Below are 26,520 nucleotides of genomic sequence, written 5' to 3'. Positions count from 1 at the left end.
AAAAAAAAAAATTTGTCCCGACGATCTATCTTCTATACGCAAATGGCTACCATATTGAAAAATATACTATTTTTGTATGATAATTATGGGTTTTGTATTTTATTTTAATAGAAGTTGATGTTGCTTTTGCAATTATCCATCAATTTTTTAAAATTAAACACTATCTACAGATTTGCATCGAAGCATTTCTTATGATAGTGATTTTAATCACTGTCAGATTAAATCTATACTGGACCCTACTATGCAATGTCTCTACTATGCCGCGACCCCACTGTGCTACCGTTTTTTATTTATTTATTTATTATTATATATTTAAAAGAATTTACTTAATTTTTTCAATTAAACATGCATAAGCTTACGTAATTTTTTTTTAATTCTCCCTCTTTTTTCATATTTAATAAGTTTTTCTGGAAATTTGAAGTAGCTAAAGCCTCTCAATTTGAACTAGTTTATTTTCAAGAAGAACTTTCCAATCATTGTTCTTTAATAAACAATTATTGCCTAATATAAGTTCTGTTTTTATATTCAAGTACATAACATCTCAGATAAATATTCGTCTAAAATGATTCAAAAAGGTTGAAAGAAAAGGATAATTTCTATTTTGATACAAATAAAACAAATGTTTAGCATTAAGAATGTTGAAAATTATGATCCGTTCGAGTAAATAAAGAAATAATTTTTTTCGTATTAATTGATTTAACGTCCGATTTTTTTTTTGTCTTAAATAATACGCAAAGTAAATGTCATTGTCCTGTTAGATTTTACTTCATGTAATTTTGACTGATTTCCGTTTGGAATAAATTATAAAACTTTTTTTATTAGCTTCAGTTATTCATTGTTCGTTAGCTACGAGGAGAATAAAAAAAGTAGTACCAATAGAAATTAAACACTTTCTGATTTAGGGTTAATACCTTCCTATAAAGTACTTACATACCTATAAAAAAAAATTCACGTGAACTTTTGATGTACTTTAAGATAATTAAACTCGATATTATTGAACACTTATAGTAATTATGATTAAATACGATAAAAAATAACACAATTAATGAAATTATTTGGAATTTTATAAATTGTCTACGATAAATTTTAATTTGAGATGGAAATAATCATTCTGATCGTAAGTAAAAAAATGTTTGAAACTGAATATTAAAAGAATAATAAATTGGTCGCTTTTATAACAAAATTCCACTCGTTTGGGAATAGGTATTGAAATTTATATTCCACAAAATTATGTATATTTCTGTAATTGTATAATGAGGTTCAGTAATCAAAGGAAAAGGTTTCTATTGTTCTCATTGTTGGTAACAATTGGTCTGTTTCGTTACTCTTAAACAACTTGTACAATGAAAATGCGCTTTTTTTACCTCGGTCAGTTTATCTATCAGAAAATGGAAGAACTGTAACATATAAACAAACAGACCGCAAATGTGATAATTCTGGCCGAGCCGAGAAGGTATTAATTTTGTCATGATGTGTTTTTTTTTTTTATTATTATTTTTTTTGTGTCTGTTACCACTTTTTCTCAGCTCTCACCGAACCGATTTTTTTCAACGATACGTCAAAAGATCACTAATCGTATCTCGTCGAAGTCATTACCATCAAAAATTGAAAAAATTTCCCTTGTTTTCCGTAAATGAGGGAAATCTCCAAAAAAAATTACAAATTTAAAAATCGCTAAATTTCGANATCGTATCTCGTCGAAGTCATTACCATCAAAAATTGAAAAAATTTCCCTTGTTTTCCGTAAATGAGGGAAATCTCCAAAAAAATTACAAATTTAAAAATCGCTAAATTTCGAAATTTTTAAAATTTCTTTTACTTAAAACTGCCATAATTTTTTCAGAAATGACCAAATCAATATAAATTTTTTTTCATAGATGCATGATGTCTTTATCTATCATTTGGTATATTTTTTTTAAAAATCTGACCCTTTACCTGTCCACAGGGGGAAATTCAAAGTGACAACTTTTTCAACTTAACTTTTAAAAGTGTTCCGGAAATACTGACACTTTAATATATACCTTAAATTAAAGCCAATGTAATATACTTTATTATGGAAAAAAAAAAATTCGGACTTAATTTTGTTTTTATGGTGAAAATGGACATCAAAGTTAATAAAAAAAAAAAATACTATTTTTGAAAAAAAATTCTTTTTTATATTTTTAATTTTATAACTTTTTGAAAAATGTATGGATCATTATAATTTTTTTCAGATAAATACTATTTATATTATTTTTTTATGCAAATACTTTTTTTTTTAATCGGCCATTTCCCTTTATATTGTATTTATACATTATAAATATATATACATATATTACACTTATAAATCATAAAACTTGTAATCCGAATATAAATAAGGAAATATGAGATCATGTAGCTCTTGGAATAATCCACCAATTTTTTAAAATTAAACACTATCTACAGATTTGCATCTAAGCGTTTTTTATGAGTGATTTTAATCACTGTCAGATATTATCTATATTGGACCCAACTATGCCACGTCCCCACTGTGCTGGGGTTTGTTTTTTTTGTATATTTATAGTAAAAATAAACCAGTAAGCCCTATCAAGAAAAATATGAAATCATAACTTATTTTAAACCAAAATTTATATTAGATTCTCGTTGAACCAAATCAATATGACGCAGAAGAAAATGTTGGCTAAGTACATACTACAAAAATCTGGTTTCACGTTATGTCCGTTAAATATATATCAGCTGGAAGATGACCACCAAGGCCGAAACCGATAATTACCAGTATTTTTCATTTGATAGGACAAGTTATTAGATAATTGTTATTAAATATATTTTACAAGTTGTTCACAATTTGCCAACACTTTACTATGAGACATAGAAAAACTTATATGAATTCAGTTCATATCATTACACAGAAATCTTTTACATGTTTCATTATGAGAATTTTTGATATATAAAATTATTTACGAGAATCGTATAATTTAAGTTTCAACAAAGTAAAATGTGTTTATTTACAGCGTGTAATTATACATTCTTAAACTCGAAAAATTGATTTACATAAACGATTGTTATAATTTTTGAAATCGTAGAAGGTTTTTACAGTAAAACAGCAAAAAAAACACATCATTACTATCGAATAATTACTAAAAATATTAATACAGAACACTTTTAATAATTTTATACAAAATAAAGCTTGATTTGTGCCATCGTGTCAAAAAAATAATATTCAACCATTTAAAAACGAGTTGAATTGTAATGAAAATAAATAAATTTATGATAATTAACTATAACTAACGAAGAGCTACTGAAAAATAACCGTTAAAAATAATGATCGTCGATCAAGTATGTTTTGAAAGGCAACACTGAGCCGAATCCGAGTTTACAAGTGTAGAATAAAAAGTTAACTCACGTTAAAAAAGAAAACAGAATTTAGATTGTTTTATGAGAATCACCATCTTGGACACGACCTTGCCCGAGAGTTGCGCAATAAAATTTAATTAGTAGAACGCCAACATTGTAGTGTAATAAAAATCCTAAATATACATCGCACAAATTTATTTATTTATATGATAAAATATATACACCAAAAGACTATTACAAATGAATTAATAAACTAGTTGATTTTCTCTTAACAGTGATAATACGCCAAAAATAATACAACTATTTAATTTTTTGTAATATTTCAGCAATACCTCTGAAAATTAAATAGAAGTAACGAGTAAGTAAAAACACAAATATCTGAATCTTAAGTAAAAACTACAAAATCATTTTATTTACCTCGTGTTTCCTCTCAAACTAACAGCAATCGTCAAAAAACGCACAACTCATCAAGCTATTTCTTTAAATGCTTTGGGTAATTAAAAAATAAAATTCCATGTTTTATCGCTGTCGTAATTAATTAAAACTTGAAAAATAAATACTTTTTTGAGGGCAAATCACATTCAGTTTTAACTACAACATGCGTGTAAATACTCAATAGATTAGCAACATTATGAAACTATATTTTTTTCCGGAAGTCATCATATGTTTGGAAAACAAAACATCACTCTGTGAAATAATTTTGATTAAAAAATAAATAAAATCACTGTCTTAAAACGCTTCAATTTTTACTTTGAAATAAATTAAAACAAAATCGATGAAATCCGCCAGAAATTACGCCATTGTCCACTTAGTGGCTGATTACTCATAGAAGACGAGTCATCGGGACGTTTTTATTTTTTTTAATCATACAGCACATTAAATCAGTTATAATTTGATTTAGTTTTGAATGACGTAGACGTTCCGTTGCGAAACACTATCAGCAAATTTTACTGAATTGAATGCATTTCGCCTTCGATATGTCCAATAGTTGTTAGAAAACAAGATTTCGGATGGTTTTTCTTTTTACTTAAACTCAAAGTACTTTGTATTAGGTTAAATTTGAAATAGTTTAGAATGATGTAAGCATTACACGCAATACACATTACAAAATGTGCTAATTTTGACCAAAAATTATACGGTTTACATGTCAATAATTATTAGTCATTCCAGGCAAATTTGATGAATAATAGTTACTATATATAAACATTTCATATTATTTGTTTTAGATTATTAAGTGAATTGTATAAGCTTTAAAGAAAATAGGTTTTTGGAACGATGTCAAAAATTGAAAATGAAATAATTTTACACAATGATTACGCTCCCTCCTCTCTTAGTACTTTGGTAAATGAAAAGAATTTTTAGACAAGACAAGTACGTGTCTCTTAATACGATTAAACGATTTTTGCTTTTAATGTCCAATAACTCTTGGAAATCGGCTAGTTGCCTTTGTTTAGGTGTAAGTTTAAAGAATAAGTTGTAAGTTTTGAATCGTTAAGGAAAAACGTGATACGATTTTTGAGTGACGGCAGTGGCTCAGTAGTAAATGATTAAATTAAAATATTGTTAATAAACAAATGACGCGTACATTTTTAAAAAAAGTCATCTCAATAGCAAGTGGAATCCGTTAACATGGACCGTTTTATGCGCATTTGTTACGATTGTCGAGGGGAATTTCTCAAATTCGGTCGGTGAGATCAGAGAAATTTAGTGTAACGACACAAAAAAACCCGACTGAGTAAAACCAACAGCTACTGAGCTACGCATCAAAGCTAAAAGGAATGTGTGTGTTGATCAATTATCACTGTACAATAATCTCAGAGACTATGTAGTTGAGACACATTATAACATCGATAATTGAGAGAAATCATGTTATTAAAATGTATACACTTTATTAATAAGGACAACCGTCGAAACATTGACAGTGAAACCGGTTAATGGTTTTACATTCTGCTGTAATCAACACTTTGAACTGTATAGGCTACACAGATAATTATGACAATTTCGCTGCATAATTTTATTTATTTTCAAGCGTGTCAACGCAAAAATTATATAAAACCCGTCAAACAAAAAAATAACGCAAAAATCACGAGTTAGGAAACTGACGTAGACAAACGAGAAGATTTTTTTTTAAATATTAAGTACGAATAGTGATTCAAATTATTGGTAAACTTGGAGTACAGTGTATTATGCAAGCCGATGTTTGTGCGCTAGAACGTGCTAAAAAAGCGAGTTGATACGATTTTAGTGCACTTGCAGGTATACTTCATAGGTCTCATAAGTGGAGATGTACTCGCAATTAACCCGAATTTGAGAAAGTTTCAAGTGATCGCCGATAGTAAAGAGCATAAAAATGTGTCGGTTCGAATGTGAATTTAATAAAAAATAGAACTATATTTACATTTTGTACTGTTAAATGAAATCTCGAGAAACCCAAGAGGCGTAGAAGCGATTTCCGATAACATTTTAAAAGTATCCACACTCGTCAGAAATTAGTGAAATCATTATGAAAAGTGGGCAGCTAAATATTCAAACAAAAAATTACTACCACGCTAAAATCATAAAACCCACTAAAAAACGGCATACTACGTCATTTGTATAATTATACAATAATGATCTGCTCGTTGTTTTCAAGAGGGCTAGTTCTACAAATAATGAGCCCTACTTGTTAGTTCCTCAAGGTAACACAAAACTCTAATAGTTTATTTTCAATTATCGCCTCCGATGTATTAAAAAAATTCCATTAAAATTATACGGCTCGGTGAATAATAATAATGATATTATCGGCTTTATTCGAATGCCAAAGACGTTTTTCTGCAATAACGTTTAATTTCAGTTCTGTTTTCCCGTAATTAGAAATTCTAAAACATTGTGACGGGCCAATTAGAAAGCGACAAAACTGGTGCGCCTAGTCGTGTCGGTTCGAATTCGCCATAGACTGACTACTTTTTTAGACGGTTGGGAACATACGAGAATTTCCATAATTACAAAAACATATTTATCAACGCAAAAGTTAAATTGCATCGACCTTGATCGTTCCTAATGTGTTTCTCGATAGGGAAAATTGCAGTTGTGACCTCGTGCGAAAAATATGTGCATTTAATGAGAATCGCTTGAAACTAACAATATGAATGAGAATGAATAATTGGGCGAGAGTGGAAAATTAAAAAGTCAGAGGCGCCTGTAACTGGATTATCAGTGCAGAAAATCAATTAGTATATATAATATCGTGCGAGTGTAAACGTCTCCGTATTAGTTAAAAAAAATGGGGAGGCGAAAAAGTGCAAACTAGAAAACGGTTTAGACTCGGCGGCTATCGATACCGAATGCATTTCGCGTGACTTACTTGATGCCGGACTTGAGATTTTTAATGGACTTCCATTGTGCGATCTCGTGCATTGTCGGCGGCCGATCGTCGGTAATGTCGACGGACGAAAGGGACGACATGGACGACGAGTGTAACATTAGCCGCACCGGAACGTGGCACGGAGTAGACATGGGCTCTAATTGTATGCAAAAACCGTCTTCGTCGGAGTCTTCGGCGGTGACGGTGGTGTTGTCGTCGTCGCCGTCGCCGTCGCCGCCGTTGGCTGCTATGAGATCGTCGCCCAACATAAAGCCCGTCGTCGGTTCGCGGACACCGTTCTGGTGAATGTCGTCCGCGGACGCCACGGTGCGCAGTTCAGACAATACGAACCGCCTGGAATTTCGTCGCTGTTGCAGCATACTTTAATGGTTGTGGTCGACAGGCGTTGCGCGGCGCACGAGTAAATAAACTACATACGCGTAGTACACTACGCGGTGGTAGCGATATCGTTGGCTGTGTGACGTTACCGCCGATTATCGGAACGGCGTCTATTGCGCCCAAAGTGGACGTTTGATGGCGACGGCGTTCGTGACGACAGTGGACAACGGCTATTGCAATGCGAATCCGGACGTGTGACGGCGGCCGTGTACTCGTAGATCATTATAACACCATTAACGGTGTTTACGCGCGGTCACAGATTCTTGCGTAACCGAAAGTCCATTAAAATTACAAGTGCCGTAATTGCACGCGTTCCACTGTTATCACCGCTGTTCTGAATTATTCGATAGGGGAGGTATTATTATCACCAAACGGCAACAAAAAAAAAAAAACGTTCAAGGTGATGTTGTAACACAGAAATCGTCCCAAGCACAGCCGGAAGAAATTCGACGAGGCTCACGAAACATTAAATATTTTTACTGCCGACGGTAAACAATTCCGTTACGACACCAACTAAGAAAATATTTTTGTTTTTTTTATTCACTCGCTAGTAGGTCGGCAAAATATTGCACACAATTAAAACGACAAAATAAACACTAAATAAATAAACTACAAGACCGCGTTGAGCAACCAACAGGCGGACGGCCCAACGAGAAAGTAGTCTAACGGACTGACGTGATTCGCGAAGAATAGCGCGGCGCGGACTGAACTGTGTCCGAACAAGTGAAATTATCGAAAAAGTCCTTCTACCGACGATGCCATTGCACACTGTTTTTTCACCGAATTATATCATCGCACGTTCACTAGACCGGACAGACACGTGTGTCGGGTGTATTCCTCCCACCACCGAAAAAGCTCAACGGTTCCCACTATCATCATCGTTGCCGTAGGGTGTAGGGGCTAGCCAGGATTAGCCCCCCCCCCCCACAGAAATCTACCGAAAATACATGCGTTGTTTTATGAAAATTATTCTTTGGAGGGCAAAATGTAATCTAGTCTCCAAAAAAATTTACCACCCTACACATTTATAGCGGTTTGTTACACATTTGAGTGTTTCCAGTTGGTTATCAGTTAATATTTTCATTAATTATATCTGATGAATTTCTATTCGACAATTATGGACCGGTGAAACCACGAACACGTACGTTAATAACGTAGGTGGAATATGAAAGTGTCTGTGTGTATCATCATCAGTACGAGAATACGAGTGGTAATGGAAGAACGAGGCTATTCTTGACCTAAAATAAACCAATGTCGGTACAATTTATCATCTACCCGTCGATTATCGGCTAATGATTAAAATGTTTTTAATCTCCATTGATCAATTATCCCAGTGAAAAAATAGTACTTGCTAAGACCGATCGGGAATAAGTATTTAGATACACGATTACATTACATTATTTTTTTTTTATTGCTCATGAGTAGTTCAACAGTGAGAGATTTCACACGAAAAATATATATTTTCTCACGGGCACCAATTACACTAAAGTAAACAGAGCTGGGTCAAGAACTATACTGACCCCATCTCAAGATAGTGTGGCTTCCACGAGAAAACGATTAAAAAACAAACAAAAGATCATTTTTATTTAAAAATTTTCTCGACGGTCCAGCCAAATCGAAAACGAGCTCCTTCAATTAATAGATACCGCAGCGCCCACCTCCTCCTTCTCCTCCTTAATCAGACGCCGACAGTAAATGTTTAGATGAATAGGCAGTGGTCTGTCGAGTAACTGTGTAACAGTTTTTTATCGGGGGGTTTTTTTTAGAAATATTTCTTGACCAATTTAAGTTAAACTACAGTATCTAAAAACAATGTTTACTAACTAATAAATTTCGAAGCAATGATCAACACACAAAATTCAACATAACAACTCCACTGTTGGACGCTTTGATAGCGTGGACATGATAAGTACCGATTGTTAAGATGCGCGCCCATCATATCTATAATTTAGTGTTGACCAAGGCAAGTCTATTCACGTGATAGAGGTAATTAACGTATTTCTCATCACATTATCGTTAGATGTTTACACATTTATACATTATCGGGCGGAATAAATTGCAATTATCACTTTTTGCGATGATATTCTTCAAATAATAGAAGCTACTTAAAATCATTTAATTGGTCATCGATTTGAAAAGTCGTAAGCAACTTTAAAATGTACATGCAAACATGTCAAGTTTCCAAAAAAATATAAACATTAACTTTATTTACAATGATTAAAGTTCTACGGGCGTATCAGAATTGTCGTCATTTATAAATTCTTCAAAAAAATAGTGTTAAAATTTCCAAATAACTCAACCATAATATCATGTGGATATTTAGGCTCAGAGTAGATAACAATTAGACGTTAACAAATGTACAGCATTTATAAAAACATAATTCAACTGAATACAAGTACTTGTCGTATTCGATTGTTTTCTAGAAAAGTTCAAAATCCCTCAACTTAACTCAATCGTTATTCACAAAAAATTGTTGAACTCTGAAACACGATTTTTTGTCTTAAATACTATTTAGAACAATAATAGAATTCGAAAGTCATGGTATTAGTGATTAAGTAGTCAATATTGTCATAAATAAATTAGTTATAGGACAGGTGCTGCGCGCAAAGAACACTTTAGTATAAAAATCATTGTTTATTAAGTTATTATCGGCAGAATATATTCATCAATTAGTTTTTATAAGTTAAAATTATGACAATGGTTATATTTTAGGAGGAAAACCTTTATCAATGTATAATTTAAACATGACGATGAACAACAATTAAAACGGCGGACATTATGCGCATAATTAATCGTACCGGTTCGATTCAATATTCATTATCATGTGTATATACTGTTTATGTTAATACGGAACTTATTGCTAATTGATGGTCATATATTTGACTTTATGGGGTAATAAAATTAAAACGTTCTTCCCAATATCTAACGAGCGTTCAGTTAAAAACCTATAAAATAAAGTTTTTTGTTATTTACGTAATAAAATTTGTCTAACTACCCCTAAAAAAAAAAATCTCAAGGCCTCAATTAACGACAACTTAAACCCTAAAAACTTTAATAATTTCACCGTGTGACCGACATATATTACGAATTAACAAAAATTACACTGATTAGTTAAAAACTGGTTTTTATTTACCATATTAAAAAATCAGTATAACTATTAAATAAAATAATTTTTTTTAAATACTTAATATGTATTCCAATAAAACGTTTCAATAGTTGCATGTCAAGATCTCTAATCTTACTATAAAATGAATCGAACATGTCAGTAATGAGATTTCAAAATAAGTATAAAAAAAAAAATTCATGTAATAACTATACGTTTGGCGTTTTTTAATTAACATTTACACGGGAACGTATAATTTCAACTGCTGTTTATGTAATACAGACACCAGAGTGGTTCGTTCACAAAACAATTAAGAAACCGGTGCGGTTTTCACTGGTAAAGAGATACGGACCAGATGACTTCATACGGTCACGTGCCACAAATACAAAATAAACGATGGACTAGTAGTACCTCAAACGTTTCCTCCTTTCTGTCAGGCCGAACATGTCTTTGTAAGAGTTGCTGTTTGACGTCACCCCCATTCTCGAAGGCTCCTTTCCGTTGGTCAACGGGAACGAATCGGTGTTCTCGTGTTTCTCCTCTTCCAGAGCTCTTATCAGATCGCCATTGACAAGCTCGGCAGACGATTGATCGGCACCGTCTTCGTCACCGACTATGAAGTTGACTCCACCGCCGGTGGTAGTGCTACCAGTTGTAGTGTCGGAATTCATTGTATTGTCGTTCATGACAACGTTTTCGGAGTTACTGCAATCTGCCTTCTCTGTAACACGACAAAAAAATAAATAAAAAAAATGAGTCCAATGAGAAGTCATTTTTGCATTAGCGAGGCCGGTTTTCGTTTTTAACCAGCCGTCAATCGAATACAAACGTACTCATCACCTATCAGTATATAATATTGTATACCATACCGCAACAGTAGAACAACTAGAAGACAGACCTAACTGTATATTCCGATTAACCTTCTGTAGACACACAGCAGATAAAATGTTCAATGTACATAAAATTACAAGTAGTTACACACAATAAGATAACCATAATAGCAACTTTTGCTGGGGTTCACGATCAAGGCTGTATTTTATTAATCGTGTTTAGTTATTACACCGCGTTTTAATAAAAACATACATTGCTACAAGACAAAATTGTTTAAAAAATAAGCTCGGCCAAATCAATCGTTGCAACGAAAAATCACTCGAAATAATTACTATAAATAATTTGACACCTAATATGCTTGCGACAAATATTATCACTTTCAATTGTAATGCAAAAATTATTTATGAAAACTCAACAGCAACACTGTAATTAGTCGAATGAAACGTTATTAAAATTAAAACAAACTCGTAGGAAATATTAAATGCTCACACGATTTACGTAATATATGTAGTTTATTAGTATGCTAAAAAAACATGAACTCCGTGGACTTCAATAGTCGTAAAAATGAATTTAAATTTTTTTACTTTTTATTGATTACATAAAATGTGTTACATGAATTAAAACAATCAGTAAATTTACTCGATTAAATTAACGAACGAATTAATAGCCTTTAATAAAACTTATTATACTTAGTGATGTCCCTGAGCGTTGTGAAAAATCCTACAACTTGTGATTCAGTGACTATTTTAAAGTACTTTTTATTAATTTATTCAAGGAAAATTCAATATAACCATTTTGAAAACACATTTTTACCGAAAATTTCCTATTAGCGTTTATTGTACATGTTTTTACACGTTATCAAACGTCGGTGTTCGTTAAAAAAAAAAAAAAAAAATAGTAGAGAACGCAAACTAAGTTAATGCTAAATATTGTTTTTAGGAATAAGTTTTCATAAAAATTGTCATTGCATGAATGGTACCTAATTGAAATGAAAAACCCGTTAGTAATATTGTTAGTAATAAGACTTTATTGGTATTACTTTACGATAAATCAAAATAAACAATCGAAATAAAATCCTATTCCTGTTTAGTTAAATTTTGTCTAAGACACAATAATAATCCATTTGATATTATCAATATTTTATTTTATCCACCTAATTTCTCACTGTTAAATGTATCGTCCATGGTCTGTCTATTGCTATATTGAGTTTTATTCAAATTTAAGAGTGATTTTCTATTTAATGATTGCAATTTATGTAGTTCATTTTAGTAAAACACTTAAAATGAATCAAACGATTTTGGTATATTATTTTTATTGAAGATTTTTTCAAATTTATTTTCACTTGTGGTAAAGTAATACAATAGAGATCATAATACTATAATAATATTACTATAAGCGTTTTTTGTTTCAACGAGGTACCTATTCATGCGATGGTAATTCTTATGGGATTTGTAAGAACATGGGTGCCACCCTGTACAAACTCTAATAAAACTTATAAAATGTTTTAAGGAAAATGTTTGTAATTGTGCATTGTAAAAACTAACCACAGAACAAAAAACTATCTTATAAAGTTTCATTAATAAATTGATAAATGAATAAATTGTAAAGTTTTACAACTCATGAAATGGATAATGAAAACCACCATGTTGATTTCATGATACTAAAAAGTTTCCATCGTAGGAAAATTATTTTTATATTGATTTTTAAAGTGAATAACACTTTACCATCGGCGAATAAAATAATATAACAGACTAAATTTGTTAAATATTTTCTATTTGTTTATAATAATTTTGCGTTTAATTTTACGTGGAGGGCGGCTAGTTCAGACGAATTACTTTAATATGGTAGATAAATTTCGATTATCAGCTACAGGTACTAAAGTATAGTGAAATGTTATCAAATGTTGAAAATTTCGATTATTGTAGTTTACACCGTAAGTCAGAGGTATACTTAATAATACTAAATACGCTATCACAAATATTCGTTCTTTTAATATTTTATTTTTTAAAAGCAACAAGAGTTCAAGGTGAAATAAAAATTCCAAGTTGAGTCAATATATCAACAATGGACAAATTCATACTGAGCTTGAAGCCAGTTACCTAATAAAATATGAATTTTGAATTTACATAAAATTTAAGCGTTTTATAAAATTACCTCCATATACTGTAAATCTAAATGTAAACAGAACGTCGTGAAGTGTCTAAACCAAACACGAGATCGAAAAAATAAATAAATAAAAAGTACTTACGAAACATTATGATTTCATAAATATAGACATAATACTAGGGATAATTTAATAATAAAATATTCATTGAACTTCAATTGAAGACTGAGGTTAAATCTCAAAAACATTTAATTATTTTCACTTGATAAAATCGACAGTAAAAATCTCCATGATAACACTACGAACGAAAACGGTTGAAAAATAACAAAAACGAATAAAGTGAATTTCAGAATTGTCCACGAGGGAGGTACTGACCTGCAGGACGAGACTCTTCGGGTGTCATTATTTTTGCAGATTTGTCGATATTGTTTTTAACGCGATAAATATGGTGTTTTACGATGAGAAAAAAACGTAGAAAAAAATCGCGGACGACCACAAATAATATCACATTGAACATGCTACACACTATGAAGTATTCCGCCGGATGGTCCGGTTGGACAATGAACGGTCATGTCCGTCGTAATGGTCGAACAACAGTAATAATATTTAGCTGCGGCGTTAAGTTAACACAGTAACATATTTTTATTAGTTTATAAAATTAGTATACATTCGGCGGCGGCGGCGGCGACAGTAGCGAACTAATTGAAAACAATTTTAAATGTATTCACCCTTATCACAGAGAGGCGTCGCCAGAGATTCGGGTCGAAGTGGGAGAAGACTGAATGACGCGCGATACGTACGACGGACGGATGAGTTGGATGAAAAGTAAAAAATAATTCACACAGAATCACATTATGGATAGCAGTGAAAAAAATATATATCAACACGTTTACCGGTCAAACTTGACACGAATAATTGACAATAGTGGACAACGACGACCGATGCTGCAGTGGTGTTGTAGTGCTGCTGCCTCCTTGACCGGACCCGACTTAGAAGATCTTTTTGATCTCCGGTCGCTTTCCTATGGCGCGACAACAGGCCTACCCTATTAAGTCCAACTGGTCGCGAATACCTCGACTCATTCCACAACCTATACGGTATCACACGTCAACGCACAGATAACGATAAGAAAAAACCTGATGCAACACAGTCAACATTTGGAATACAAAGCGGCGACCTTGCCTAGAAGAGGTCCGACTTGTTTTAGCCGAGGTTGTTAGCTTTAGGAATAAAGGATTTCCACTTTACAGTAAACTAGTAAAACATAGCTGCAGGATACCAAATTTCTTACGTAGAACACGGCAAAAATCCAATACAACAACACGAAAACCAGGAAACGAAAACGTCACACGAACAATTACCATACCGATTTACAAATTTAAATATTTATAGTAAAAATTATGCATATGATAAGTTGCAACTAATTTAATACACGACTTGTACCATTCGATTTTATACAAGATTAACGTTAATGATTAGCAGGGCATAGTTTAGGGAGGGGGTGATGGCTTCCAGGAGCTGGCAATCAATATTTTACGAAACCGATATTTAAAAAAACCTCTCGAAAGCATATATCCACAGTAAAAAATAAGTAGCTCCCCCTAAAATTAATTATTAATACGCCCTTGAAATCATTTATCATTCGTTGGAATATTCACGAAAACGTGAAATAAATAACTGTTGTTTTCAGCCGAGTATTTTGTTTATTGTGATTACGCCTTAAAATACCTTACAACATTGATGCCAACGGATGGGTGACCTTTACGGCGGCGAAAAAGCACCGGAAACCAGTGCGCTTAAAAATTTCTCCAATCTCATTGGTGTTGATCAACCTAACGATTGTACATAAAAATAAAAGAACATTTGTTGTGAAACCGATATTACTATTTGAAGACAGTCTCTGTGAATAAAAACGTATAAAATCGAATACATTACCTTTTTTTGATCGTTATTGGTTATTTAATATCATACCGATACTCATGTTGCACATTTAAAAAATCGAATACAGTATAACACGATGTATACACATTGACATGAATGAATTCGATGAAAACTGTGGCCTAGCGAATTCAAGTAGGTAGTTACGTTAAGCATACTTATGACCTTTGACATGTTGAAACAATTATAATGCTACTCGTGTATAACACATATACACATAAATTATTATATTAAATATATTAACACGACAGGTAATGAAACTATTAAAATCGTGTGTTCAACCGGTGAATTGAATTCTTTTATTAAAAAACGCCTAACAGTTTTGAATAAGTTTGAAGTGTATACTCTATGCACGAATAATTGTTTGAGAAGATTAAGTAGCAGGTCCCAAGGATTTCTTTAAAAAAGTTCTATAAGGCATTCAATATAAGAAAACGATCACATATTTAATTAAATTATAAAAAAAAAAAAACTATCTTGGTCAATCGGAGTAAACAAATAACTTACTAAATAAAAAACTCAAAAGTGCAGCAATGATTGAAGCAGCAATAGCTAAAATCCACGAAACTGAAAAGATAGAATTTTTACACTAATTAGGTATTTTTCTTACGAACGACGTTAAATGAAATTGTTTTATTTAAAAAAATAATAACCCAAAGGTTATTTGATAAATTATCCATTGAATTTCTATATAACTAAATTTTTAAAAAGTTGTAAAGAAATTATAGAGTTTATATCCCCTACCAATTACACAAAAAAAACCGTTAGTTTTCTTTTGCTTCTACGATTGAATAAGGTTTTTACTCGATATGAACAGACGTTAAGTACTACAACATAAAAAGAACACGGCACACATTCTGATATATATTAGAATTAAAAATTAGTAACACTTAATTATCTACACTTGACCAAAAATCCCTAGAAATAGGGTTTGGGCTGCGATGTGGAAGGCAAGGGAAAACCACCACATTAACATCCCTAATTAGGCAACTACTATTTTGTCTTCTAAAATGGATTCTAGCAGTGTAAAAATTATATCCGGACGTAAAATAGCCCTCGTTCGGATGTCCGAGTGGGAGTTACCCTGCAGGATACATGTGTTAGGAAAAAAAAGCAGAGAATAGGGGAGGAAATTAGTAAAATAAAAGAATGAATTAGTATTTTTTGAACTTTTGAATGTTGTGTTTTGTAATGAGTTACTCACTAGAAATTTTATTAGATTAAAAAAAAAAAATAACTTAAATGTTATCATAAGTTTAATAAGGAAAACAAATAATTTTAACATACTGTGAAATTAAATGAAAAAATCTAATATTATTTATAACTACATCGTAAATTTTTTACTACATTAAAATTTATTGGTATGGAACAAAATATCTATTCATTAGCTTATATATGTTGTAGGGACAAAATTGAAGTTTAAATGAAATATAACAGCGAATTTTTTGCGGAGTTAAGCGTGTAGTGTTCATCCCCATTAGTTGATCAAAAGAAAAAGAAAAACACTGCAGTAACTTATCCAATTTAAATATTGAATCACATAAAAATAATGTCTAGAATAACATACAAACAATATCTAGATAAATAAAAAAATTTAAATAGTAGTTCAAATATTTTGTAATATGTATAAATTAAATATACATATATTTATATTAACATGAATTTTTATTAGATTTTGATTATACTAGATGAGTTGGGCTCAAAAAATTAGTGCCAAAATATTTATTATATATTTCTACCACCTATCATACGTATAGATATAATTTATCTATTAATCTCAGACTTTAATAATAAATCATGAAGTTAATTTTATTCTATACAGCTGATAATTAACGCGATAGGTTAAATAAAAACTTTTAATAATAAAATATCAGAGCTATTTAGTTTAATGTAGATTTTTAATTTTAGTAAGAATTTTTAATACGAATTTAACATGTAATTAATATTAATTTTAAATATATTTGTTAAATTATGTAAATTAAATTGAATGTAATTTACATGTAATGTGATGAATCTTATAAACGTATACGCATGTGCGAAATTACTATACTTTGATTTCTATAATCCGTTTTGGTATATTAGGAACAGAAAACTTAGGGAGGATAAAAAACCACAGCTATTTATTCTCGTTAAAAAAAGGTCAAAAATGATTGTACTCACACATCGTACAATGAGTGCAAGAGGGCCATATATCAAAATTCATGATATTTAACATTTTTATATGATTCAATTTATTTTATTATTCTCTTCCCAAATATGCGAGAAACTTGAATACAAGTTGATTTGAACTTAATATAAATGATGAAAACAAAGTAACACACAATGTAAATCTTATGAAAGGTTGAAACTTTGAAACCTTAAATTTCAAAACGACATTTTGCAAAATACGACCCTTTTATACTCACAATGCGATATGGTCTTAAATATGGCACAAAAATAAAAAATATCTGAATTTAAAAATTACCAGAAATCATAACATTGGATGCTAAAATTTTCTATTTTATAATATATATTTTAACAATCAATTTAAAGATGGTCCAATAGGTTACTCCATGTTACAAAACTAATTGAATTTTTTTAGGAAATGTCTCAGGAGAGTACAGATTTTGGAGAACTTAAAATTGATAGCAAAGAAATGATCAATACATTATATAAATTTCACAATATTACCTACATCATTACACAGGCGATTTTCGAGAAACCTATAAACAAATATCTACAAGTATTTAAAAAAAATAACTTTTAATTTTTTTAAAAAAAACTATAACTTTTTTAAAAATGTTCTATCAATAATCGCCCATCTAGGGATTGTACATTATCATTGATAATGTTATCAGTAGGGTCCGGTATTATATAAATTTATACTATTTATTTGAACTCCTTTAGATGCTTCCAAGTTTGTACAGCCTTGTCGTAGCATAGAATCCTAACCTGTAAAGCACGTTGCAATATAGTAGTGTAGACATTTTTCGTTTTAGGGGAGGATAAACCTTCTAATTCCCTCCAAAACTATAACTTTGGTAACAATACATTACTAAGTTATCAAATAAATAAATAAAAATTTGTTCTAGCTGATGATGTGTTCGGAATAACTTAACAAAATATATAGTCATATATTTCCGGATACTAATTATCAGATTTAATTTGATGTACATTGATTAAAGGAAACGGGTTTCAATTGTTCGCATTGTTTGTAATAATTAACCTGTTTCCTTACTTTCTGAACACTCTTTATTTATCTATTTGATTTATCTACAACCTACTAATCCTATAGAATCTGTACTTTTCTGATACAAGTTTTATGCAGTCCGCACAAAAATTAATTTACAATGTGATACTTTAGGGAGATTATTTTCTTTTTAGTATGCAGCCTATGAAACATGTTCATAATTCATATTTGGCTTTTTCTAAAATCCTAAGTAGACAAATATATGCCTTTATTATAAAAATAATAATTTAAGTAACTGATTAGTTATTTATTAATGAATTGCTGATAAAATAATTTTAAATTATACAAAAGCAAAAATTGACACATAAAGGGCAAGATCATAATTTTATTGCATTTATCTTCGATAGAGTTTTATACAAAATTCGTAAATTTACTATGCACTATTTTTTTTTTTTTATAATTACTAATTTTACCAATACGAAACCAACAACAGTTTAAAAGTAACATGGTCATGTTATTTGCTGACATTCTATTTAAATAAAATATAAAACTTAAAAAAAAATCTATGGTTTACTGAATCTGATATGAATCTATTTAATCTGTCGCCATGAAGTATGTATTAAAAACTACTACGATGAATTCAAAGTAATCGACATTCTTAAAAATCTTTGTGAAAAAATAGTTATGATTGTCATATGAAATTCAAATATAATTGCAAATTACAAAAAATATACATTTAAATTCTACGTAGTCAACAAAATATAAATGATCATTTTCAAGTTGAAGGAGAGCATACATAATTGTATGTCATGGATTATACTAACAAAAAATGTTTGTTTTAATTTAATATCTCGCCTATTCACTATGATCAAAAATAAAAATAGTCAAATATTGTATTAGACGGTTAAGGTATTACAGTTTATCGAGTATAGAATGACCTTTTTGCTTATATGTACATCGGACAACGTCAATCGAAGTTCAAGAGTAAATTATTAGTATCAAAACAATGTCTACCAAAAATTATGAAATTTAAAATAACTCGTATATTATAGGCGTGCTCGTGAATCATGGAGAATATTTTGTGCTACATTTTATAAATACTAAAGAGAATGAAAACAATGTAATGAAATAAGGAACAAGGGATGTATTGATATTAAAAAAAACTTTGAATAATGCTTGTTATATTAATGAAAACAATGTTAGCTTATGTGAACTTGGTATTGATAAAATGTTTATCATAATAAAAACAATAAATTAAATGAAAGTTGTAGACATTTCAATGAAGTCAGTCAATAGAGTTCTAATATTTTATACATAGTATAGTTTTTAATTTTTTATTTTTTAATTGTAATTTATATAATATTTTTGTACCTTAATGATAAAAATATTGAACAATAATAATCTATAACGCATATATTTATTTATTAAATAAATTTCATGAAATATTACGTTTTTAAAAACTTTATTCTTTTTACGAACATTTTAACACAATTTAATTATATTTAACACAATTTTTGGTTGGGTTTAAAATACTATTTTTACCTGAAACTTTTTTTACTGGTTGTTTGTTTCCTTGGCCATTTTTACTGGGTCGCTTTTTTCCTGTTACCAATAAGAATAATTTAGAAATACTTTTTAAAAAAACTCTTAGTATATCCTTTTTTTGTCTGATTGATTTTTTATATTTATATTTCAATTCTTTATACAAAATGTTATCTTTTAATTAAATATTATTCTTGTATCACAATATTAAAGGGGGGGGGGGGGTTAATATAAGTAAAATAATTTAGTTGTTCTATTTCAGTTACTATTAACACAATTTAAATACGAAATTAGATAAAATTAAGAACTCAACATAATTTTTAGTAGAAATGTTCATACATTAATATATTAGTAAGTTTCAAAATAACTAGTAAGTATAGGCGCAATTTGGAAGGATCTAGAGGAGGTATAGCTTAATTTTATATTTAATTCTGACGTAAAGCCCCAAAAATGATAAATATTGCATGTAAATTTGTATTACACTGTTTTAAGGAGAGGAGAAATAATGTTAGGTTCTCCAATGATTTTATTCAAATGCGTATATGTTAGTGTGAAAAAATCAGAAAACAAAATAGATTTTTATAAAAAATAATTATACTTTAAATTAGTTAAAACTAAATTGAATTAACGCATTTAATAATTAAAAGTATTAAAAATATTGAGTATATATTAGATATCTTATAATTCATTGAATATTCAACAAAGCTGTAATGAATATAAAAAAAAGTACATTACCCATGTTGAAGAAATGAATATAATTTGTACCTCCAAATGGTTTTCTAGGGTTAAATATCACTTTGGTACATTGAAAAAACTTTAAAAGAAAAAATTGGAAGCTCAGTTGCAAATTTATGCTGCTGTACAAATGTAAGGTCAGTGAAACATTAAATGATAAATGATCAACATTATCATGAAAACCGTAGAGGTCGTAAAGGAATGAATCAAAGTCACCCGATTTATCAGTTATGAACAGCAACCGAATTAGGCATTTCATTTTTTATGACCTCAGCATAAAACCTTTAGCTTCATTAATGCCAATAGATTTTTCTTATTTATAATTGTAAGTTTATTGACAAGCATATTACATTATAAACTATAATAATCAAATAGTTTTAATTTAAAAAATTTTGAAGCTCTAAATAATGTTTAAATGTTTCAGTAAAATTTAAAATAAAAATTATTTATAAGTTCAACTCAAGTCTCTTTACCCCGAAGAATCTTTTCACGAATCTTACAGATGATTTTATCATAAAAATTATTAATAAATGATGATTATTCAATATACAATCATAATAAGAAAATTGAATATATAAATAAATAATTTTTTTTTAGCTTCGATGCAAAGCTGAGAAGGTATTAATTTTTTTTTAAATAATATAAAATTTTTAAAACGCGTGAGTGATTTTACGAAAAACTTAGGCCAAAAAGACAAAAAATGTCAGTTTTGAAATATTATACTTTTACATAAATGTAATTTAACTAAGGTCGTATTAAGTTTAAGTGAAAATTATGGCAAATATTTGAAATTGAGCATTTCCAACAAAGTGTAAACATTTTTAAGTATTACGGTAATCGAGTCACATTAAATTTTAAGATTTACGCATTTCATAAAATAGTTCCCAATACCTATCGGGTGGTATGAATATCACATAATTACTATATTATTATTAGTGATTATTATCTCGAATCAATAGTTACACACTTATTTCAATGTTCTCGCGTACCTTTGAACCTAAATTACCGATTTTTACTAACTCTGGAACTCATTTATGATGATAACAATAAATAATAAAGGAAACATTAATTCTAATCAAAAAATATAAACAATCAATAAATATGATAAGTATTGTGATGTTATTTAAATATCAGGCACCAGTATCGGTTAATCTCATACTGGGCCGCTACAAAAGTATTTAGATATTTATCATAATATACTAAAAATTTTTACGAATGAAAATCTGCATTCTCTGTAATCTTTACTTCCGTAAATACGTCATTAAATAACTTAATAAAAAAAATTCAACATTTGATTAGGTCCTATAAATATACTATTTATATTAATTAAAATCGCAGTATCAATCACCAGAAAATAAGAAAGTAAATCTTTTTAATTAAACAAACATTTCATAAAAATATAATATATATTAAAGGAAAAAATTTTCATTTTCCGAAGTATTATACAAATTAAAATTTAGATATTCTATATAAATAATGTCATAAAATCAGTCTTGGAGTGATTGAGTGCAATCACAACTTAGTTAATTTTTTTTTTATATTTTTAATAATAAAATTGTCAAAAATTGTATTGAACTTTCATAAATACTTGTAAACAAAAAATTTTACTGTTAGGTATTTTTAATTTAATTGTTAGAAAAGATTAATATCCTAGCAATTAAGTAAACAAAGTAAAATAAATTATTTAAATAAATTAAATTTTAAAATGATAAGAATTCATTTTCATAAAAAATTTAATTTACATTCATTTGTTTTTATTGAACTTAGTAATACTAAATAGAATCTCCATAAAATAAAACTATATTTTTTTTTTTGTATAAATTTAATATATTAAAAATATGTTAGTTGATTTTTTCTGTTGTTAATTCAATAAGATTCAGAAAAATTTTGATATGTATTTAAATATTGGAATATTTTTAATAGTTCTTATAATTTTAATGATGTGTTTTTCAGGCTTCATTGGTTCAAAAGTATTTTTATCATTTAACTTTTAATAAAAACATAATAAAGTGCAAGTTTAAAATTTATATAATTTATTTAGTGGAATAGTAAGAATCACATGAAATTTTGTGAAAACGTTAATTTTCAATGGTCAAAAAACTACAATATAGAACAATTAAAAATAAATAATTCACCTCTGTAAGTATTTTGGTAATACTTAAGTCATAAATTTCAAAAAAAAGAAAAAAAAATGAAATATATTGTTTAAGTGCAATAGTTTATTTATCAAATGTTCTAATATATAAACAATTGAGGGACATGAGTAAAAACCTTAAAGAATTAAAAAATGAGACAATGATTATAAGAAAAAAGTTACAATCAAATGAAAACACTACAGAAAATCATACAATGTAAGTATTTTATAATTCTAATTTTAATACTCATTCATTAATTTAAGTAAAACATATAATTCATACAGGCAAGATGATTTGAATGAATCAACAACATCATCAAATAAAACAACAGCTAATTCACAAAATAATACAACTCTAATCTCAAGAATTGATACAGCACTAATTTCAACACCCAACATAGTATCAATCTCACAAAATGACACAGGAATTAATTCAAAACTAACAAATAAGCAAATATCAGATTCCAAAAGAATGTACACGAAATCTAAACAATATAAATCATTATTATTTATACTTGAAACAATAGCTTTTATTAACAAAAACTTATAGGTAACACTACTAAAAAAATTAATAATGAATTTTTAATTAGTACGAAATTTTTCAAAGATAACTAAGAAAATATGAAAACTTATGTTTCAATAACACTGTGTTACCAATCATAGTTATTAATTATAATTATCATCAATTAATACTAATTTATAAAAATATAATTCATGAGATATAAGTAAACTTAATATGGATGTAATATAATAAAAAAATATTCTTATATGAAGAAATAATTAATGATTAAAGTTGAGAGATCACCATTTTTTTATAGTTGTCAGTAAAGACTATATTTTAGAAAACATTTTTGGAGTGATCTACAGCAATAAAACAGTAATTATAATTTATATTAACTCAGAAGAAAACAAGTAATTTATATATTTTAGGAAAGTCAAGACCTCTGAACTTTCTTGGACATACCAACCCAACCAAACTTATTAGTGTTCTATTTAATCAAAATACAGTAACACATTCTAAATTGTAACATATTACAATTTAGCCAATACAGATAATATGATCTCATAATAAAATAAACGTTGAAATACTTAATACAAATTAGTATTTTACGGTTTGCTTTTCTTAATAAAGGGTCAATACCCAATAATTCTTTTCTTATTAGGATTATTATCCAACTATAATAAACAACTATATTTTATTATAATCTCAAATAATTTGATAGTAATTGTTGAAACTAAAAAGTGATTAGCAATTTTTAATGTTTCACAGTAGATATAAATAAATAAATATAATTTTACATAAAAAAAGGTTTACATAAAAGTAAAAAAAAAACCATAAAATGTATTTATTAAATAATAATAATAATAATACTCTTTGTTTTAATGAATCCTAATATTATATATTAAAGCAAGTTAATATTTAAATATATAACTAGAAAAAAAGTGAAGTTAGTTTAGTTATAATGTATATTGACATAATAATCATTTTAACTACTTCAAAAGAAAAATACTATTTACATTCAAAAATTAGTTTGCAGGCTATTAGTCTGTTTTTAATACTATTTGTGTTTAAAAAAATATATATATATATATTTATATACTTACAAAAAATCAGATTTCTTGGAGTATTGTTTTCTACTTTTTTATTATAATGAATATCCTATTCAACTTAATTAATGTTGGATTAACAAACTTTTCATGATGTTATTTGCAGTCAACTAAATGCGTATTTTCAAGTTTTGAGAGAAAAGTTAAAAGCACACATAGCTAATGAGATAAAACTAAACAACGAAACATAGTAGAATAAATTTTAAACTAACAAACAAAAAGTATTTAACTTAATAGGTAGACAATATGTCTACAATTAAATATTAACGTAGAACATGTTTAGCTGTAATATATCAAAAGTTTAACTTTATAAATCAAAGTTTTATAACCTCTAATCAATCGGCGGCTATAACCGTGGCCACCACTACAACGCATCAACTGTGATAAAAACTGATAACAACAATTTTTTTCAGTTAGCATGAATGATAAGCAGATGGCAGCATCTATCTTTTAAATGAATGTCTTAAAGCTAATAAATTCAATTGACAACTTCCCTAAGAATGAACAATATAACTAGAAAAAAGAAGTGAAAAGATATTATTTGAATTAAAATACTTAAACATAAAAATTTGATGAAAATTATTCATTCAAAAACTATAATTACAAAATAGCATTCTGAATAATACTTTGTATTTATAATTATTTGAATGAACACCATGTATTCATTTAAACTAATTTTTATATTATGTTTTCAATATTGAAAGTGGTAACAAAAAAAAAGGAATAATCTTTTATAAAATGATAACTTCTCAATATTTGATTATTATAATACTTATGAAAAAAATTGAATTTTAATCATATTTATACACATAAGAGGACATTAAAGGGTCTTCGAAATATTTCAATAGCTCCCAATATTAAACATTTTGTGTAGTTTATTTATATGTTAGCATCCCCAGTCATTTAATTTTTGGGTACTTTCTCCAAATTATGATAATTATGTATATTGGCGCAAACAAAAATAAATTTGCGGTACTACATGTAATCTCTCTACTTTAAAAATAAACTATAACTTATTAACTAAACCCAACCCAATTATAAATGTAATTTTTCTAGAATTTTTGGTATGTTAAGCAGCCTTAGCATCCTTAGGATTTGCGTCTATGTTTATATATAAAAATAAAGTCACCAAAATGTTTGGTACCCTCTCATACTATAATGTTTAGTGCAAAATGGCCCGTTTAAAAGTTCACTCATCTCAAAAAAATAAATAAATAATAAAATAACGCTTCTGTCTCGATTATCTTATTTTGAAAACATATTTCTTTTTCTTACTAGTGTTTTATGATCTTACAAAAGAACGTATAGGTCCCTGAACACCGATGTTTCTCTGAAAAATTTTTCTTAGTTTTACGCCAATCTAAATCCACCACTAGTCCTAAGAAAACATCAACAAATTTTTCGTAGGTGGCATTTATACAATTTTTATATTTCAAGCCTGTCATATATAGAGGATTTTATTTAAGCGGGCGTTGACACATGGTTGACTACTTATTATTATTTTCATAGCTCTCCCAATAATATCAGACTACAATAAGTAATTTGTTCTTTCGCCTCCGTCTCAGTAAGGCCAATTACATTGATAAATTTAGCGTAGTTTGTATTTACGACTATTAGCTTCGATGTGAAGCTCAGAAGGTATTGGTTTTACTATTATTTTTTTTTTTTTCTGTGTCTGTTATTACTTTTTCTCAGCTCTCACCGAACGGATTTCTTTCAATGATACGTCAAAAGATCACAAATCGTATCTAGTTGAAGACATTACCCTCAAAAATTGAAAAAATTTCCCTCGTTCCCCGTAAATGGGGAAAACTCCAAAAAAAATTACAAATTTAAAAATAGCTAATTTTCGAAATTTTTTCAATTGTTTTTACTTAAAACTGCCATAACTTTTTCAAAATTGAACAAATCAATATAATTTTTTTAATAGATGCATAATGTTCTTACCTATCATTTGGTATATTTTTTTTTATAAATCTGACCCTAAACCTGCCCATGGGGGGGGATTTAAAATGACAACTATTTCACAAAAAATTAACTTTTTCAACTTAACTTTTGAAAGTGTTCCGGAAAGTCTGACACACATATATATATATATATATCTTAAATTAAATCTAATGTAATATACTTTATTATGGAAAATAAAAATTTCGGACTTTATTTTGTCTTCACGGTTAAAAAAGACATCAAATTTAATAAAAAAAAATACGATATTTGTAAAAAAATCTTTTTTATATTTCTAATTTTATTTATTTATTTGGTGTAAACGCCCAGGTGGGCT

The 26,520-nt window shown here is 28.7% G+C and overlaps 2 protein-coding genes across 13 annotated transcripts in view; one reads left to right on the top strand and one right to left on the bottom strand.

The window, feature by feature from the left end:
* The window catches only part of LOC126899727 (acetyl-CoA carboxylase), a 45,994-nt gene extending 21,465 nt beyond the window's left edge, over positions 1-24,529 (bottom strand). Inside the window, exons 1-4 of one of the 12 annotated variants that reach the window (XM_050674848.1) lie at positions 20,498-20,669; positions 19,763-19,822; positions 15,559-15,618; positions 10,590-10,899 (exon numbers count right to left, since the gene is read on the bottom strand). In XM_050674848.1, coding sequence (XP_050530805.1) covers positions 10,590-10,899; positions 15,559-15,618; positions 19,763-19,822; positions 20,498-20,501 — 434 coding nt within the window. In that variant the 5' untranslated portion in view covers positions 20,502-20,669. The other 11 variants (XM_050674849.1, XM_050674850.1, XM_050674857.1 and 8 more) reach the window with 11 other exon arrangements.
* Positions 20,810-23,737, top strand: LOC126899729 (uncharacterized). The gene is made up of 5 exons (XM_050674861.1): positions 20,810-20,822; positions 22,451-22,467; positions 22,539-22,636; positions 22,708-22,848; positions 22,917-23,737. The coding sequence occupies exons 3-5, from the start codon at positions 22,557-22,559 to the stop codon at positions 23,179-23,181; spliced, it is 486 nt and encodes a 161-aa protein (XP_050530818.1). The 5' UTR covers positions 20,810-20,822; positions 22,451-22,467; positions 22,539-22,556; the 3' UTR covers positions 23,182-23,737.
* Positions 24,530-26,520: the final 1,991 nt, after the last annotated feature.

This window comes from Daktulosphaira vitifoliae, unplaced genomic scaffold, assembly GCF_025091365.1.
Source record: "Daktulosphaira vitifoliae isolate Bord-2020 unplaced genomic scaffold, ASM2509136v1 Scaffold_2, whole genome shotgun sequence".
Classification (NCBI taxonomy): domain Eukaryota; kingdom Metazoa; phylum Arthropoda; class Insecta; order Hemiptera; family Phylloxeridae; genus Daktulosphaira; species Daktulosphaira vitifoliae.
This window is presented reverse-complemented; position numbering and strand designations above follow the sequence as displayed.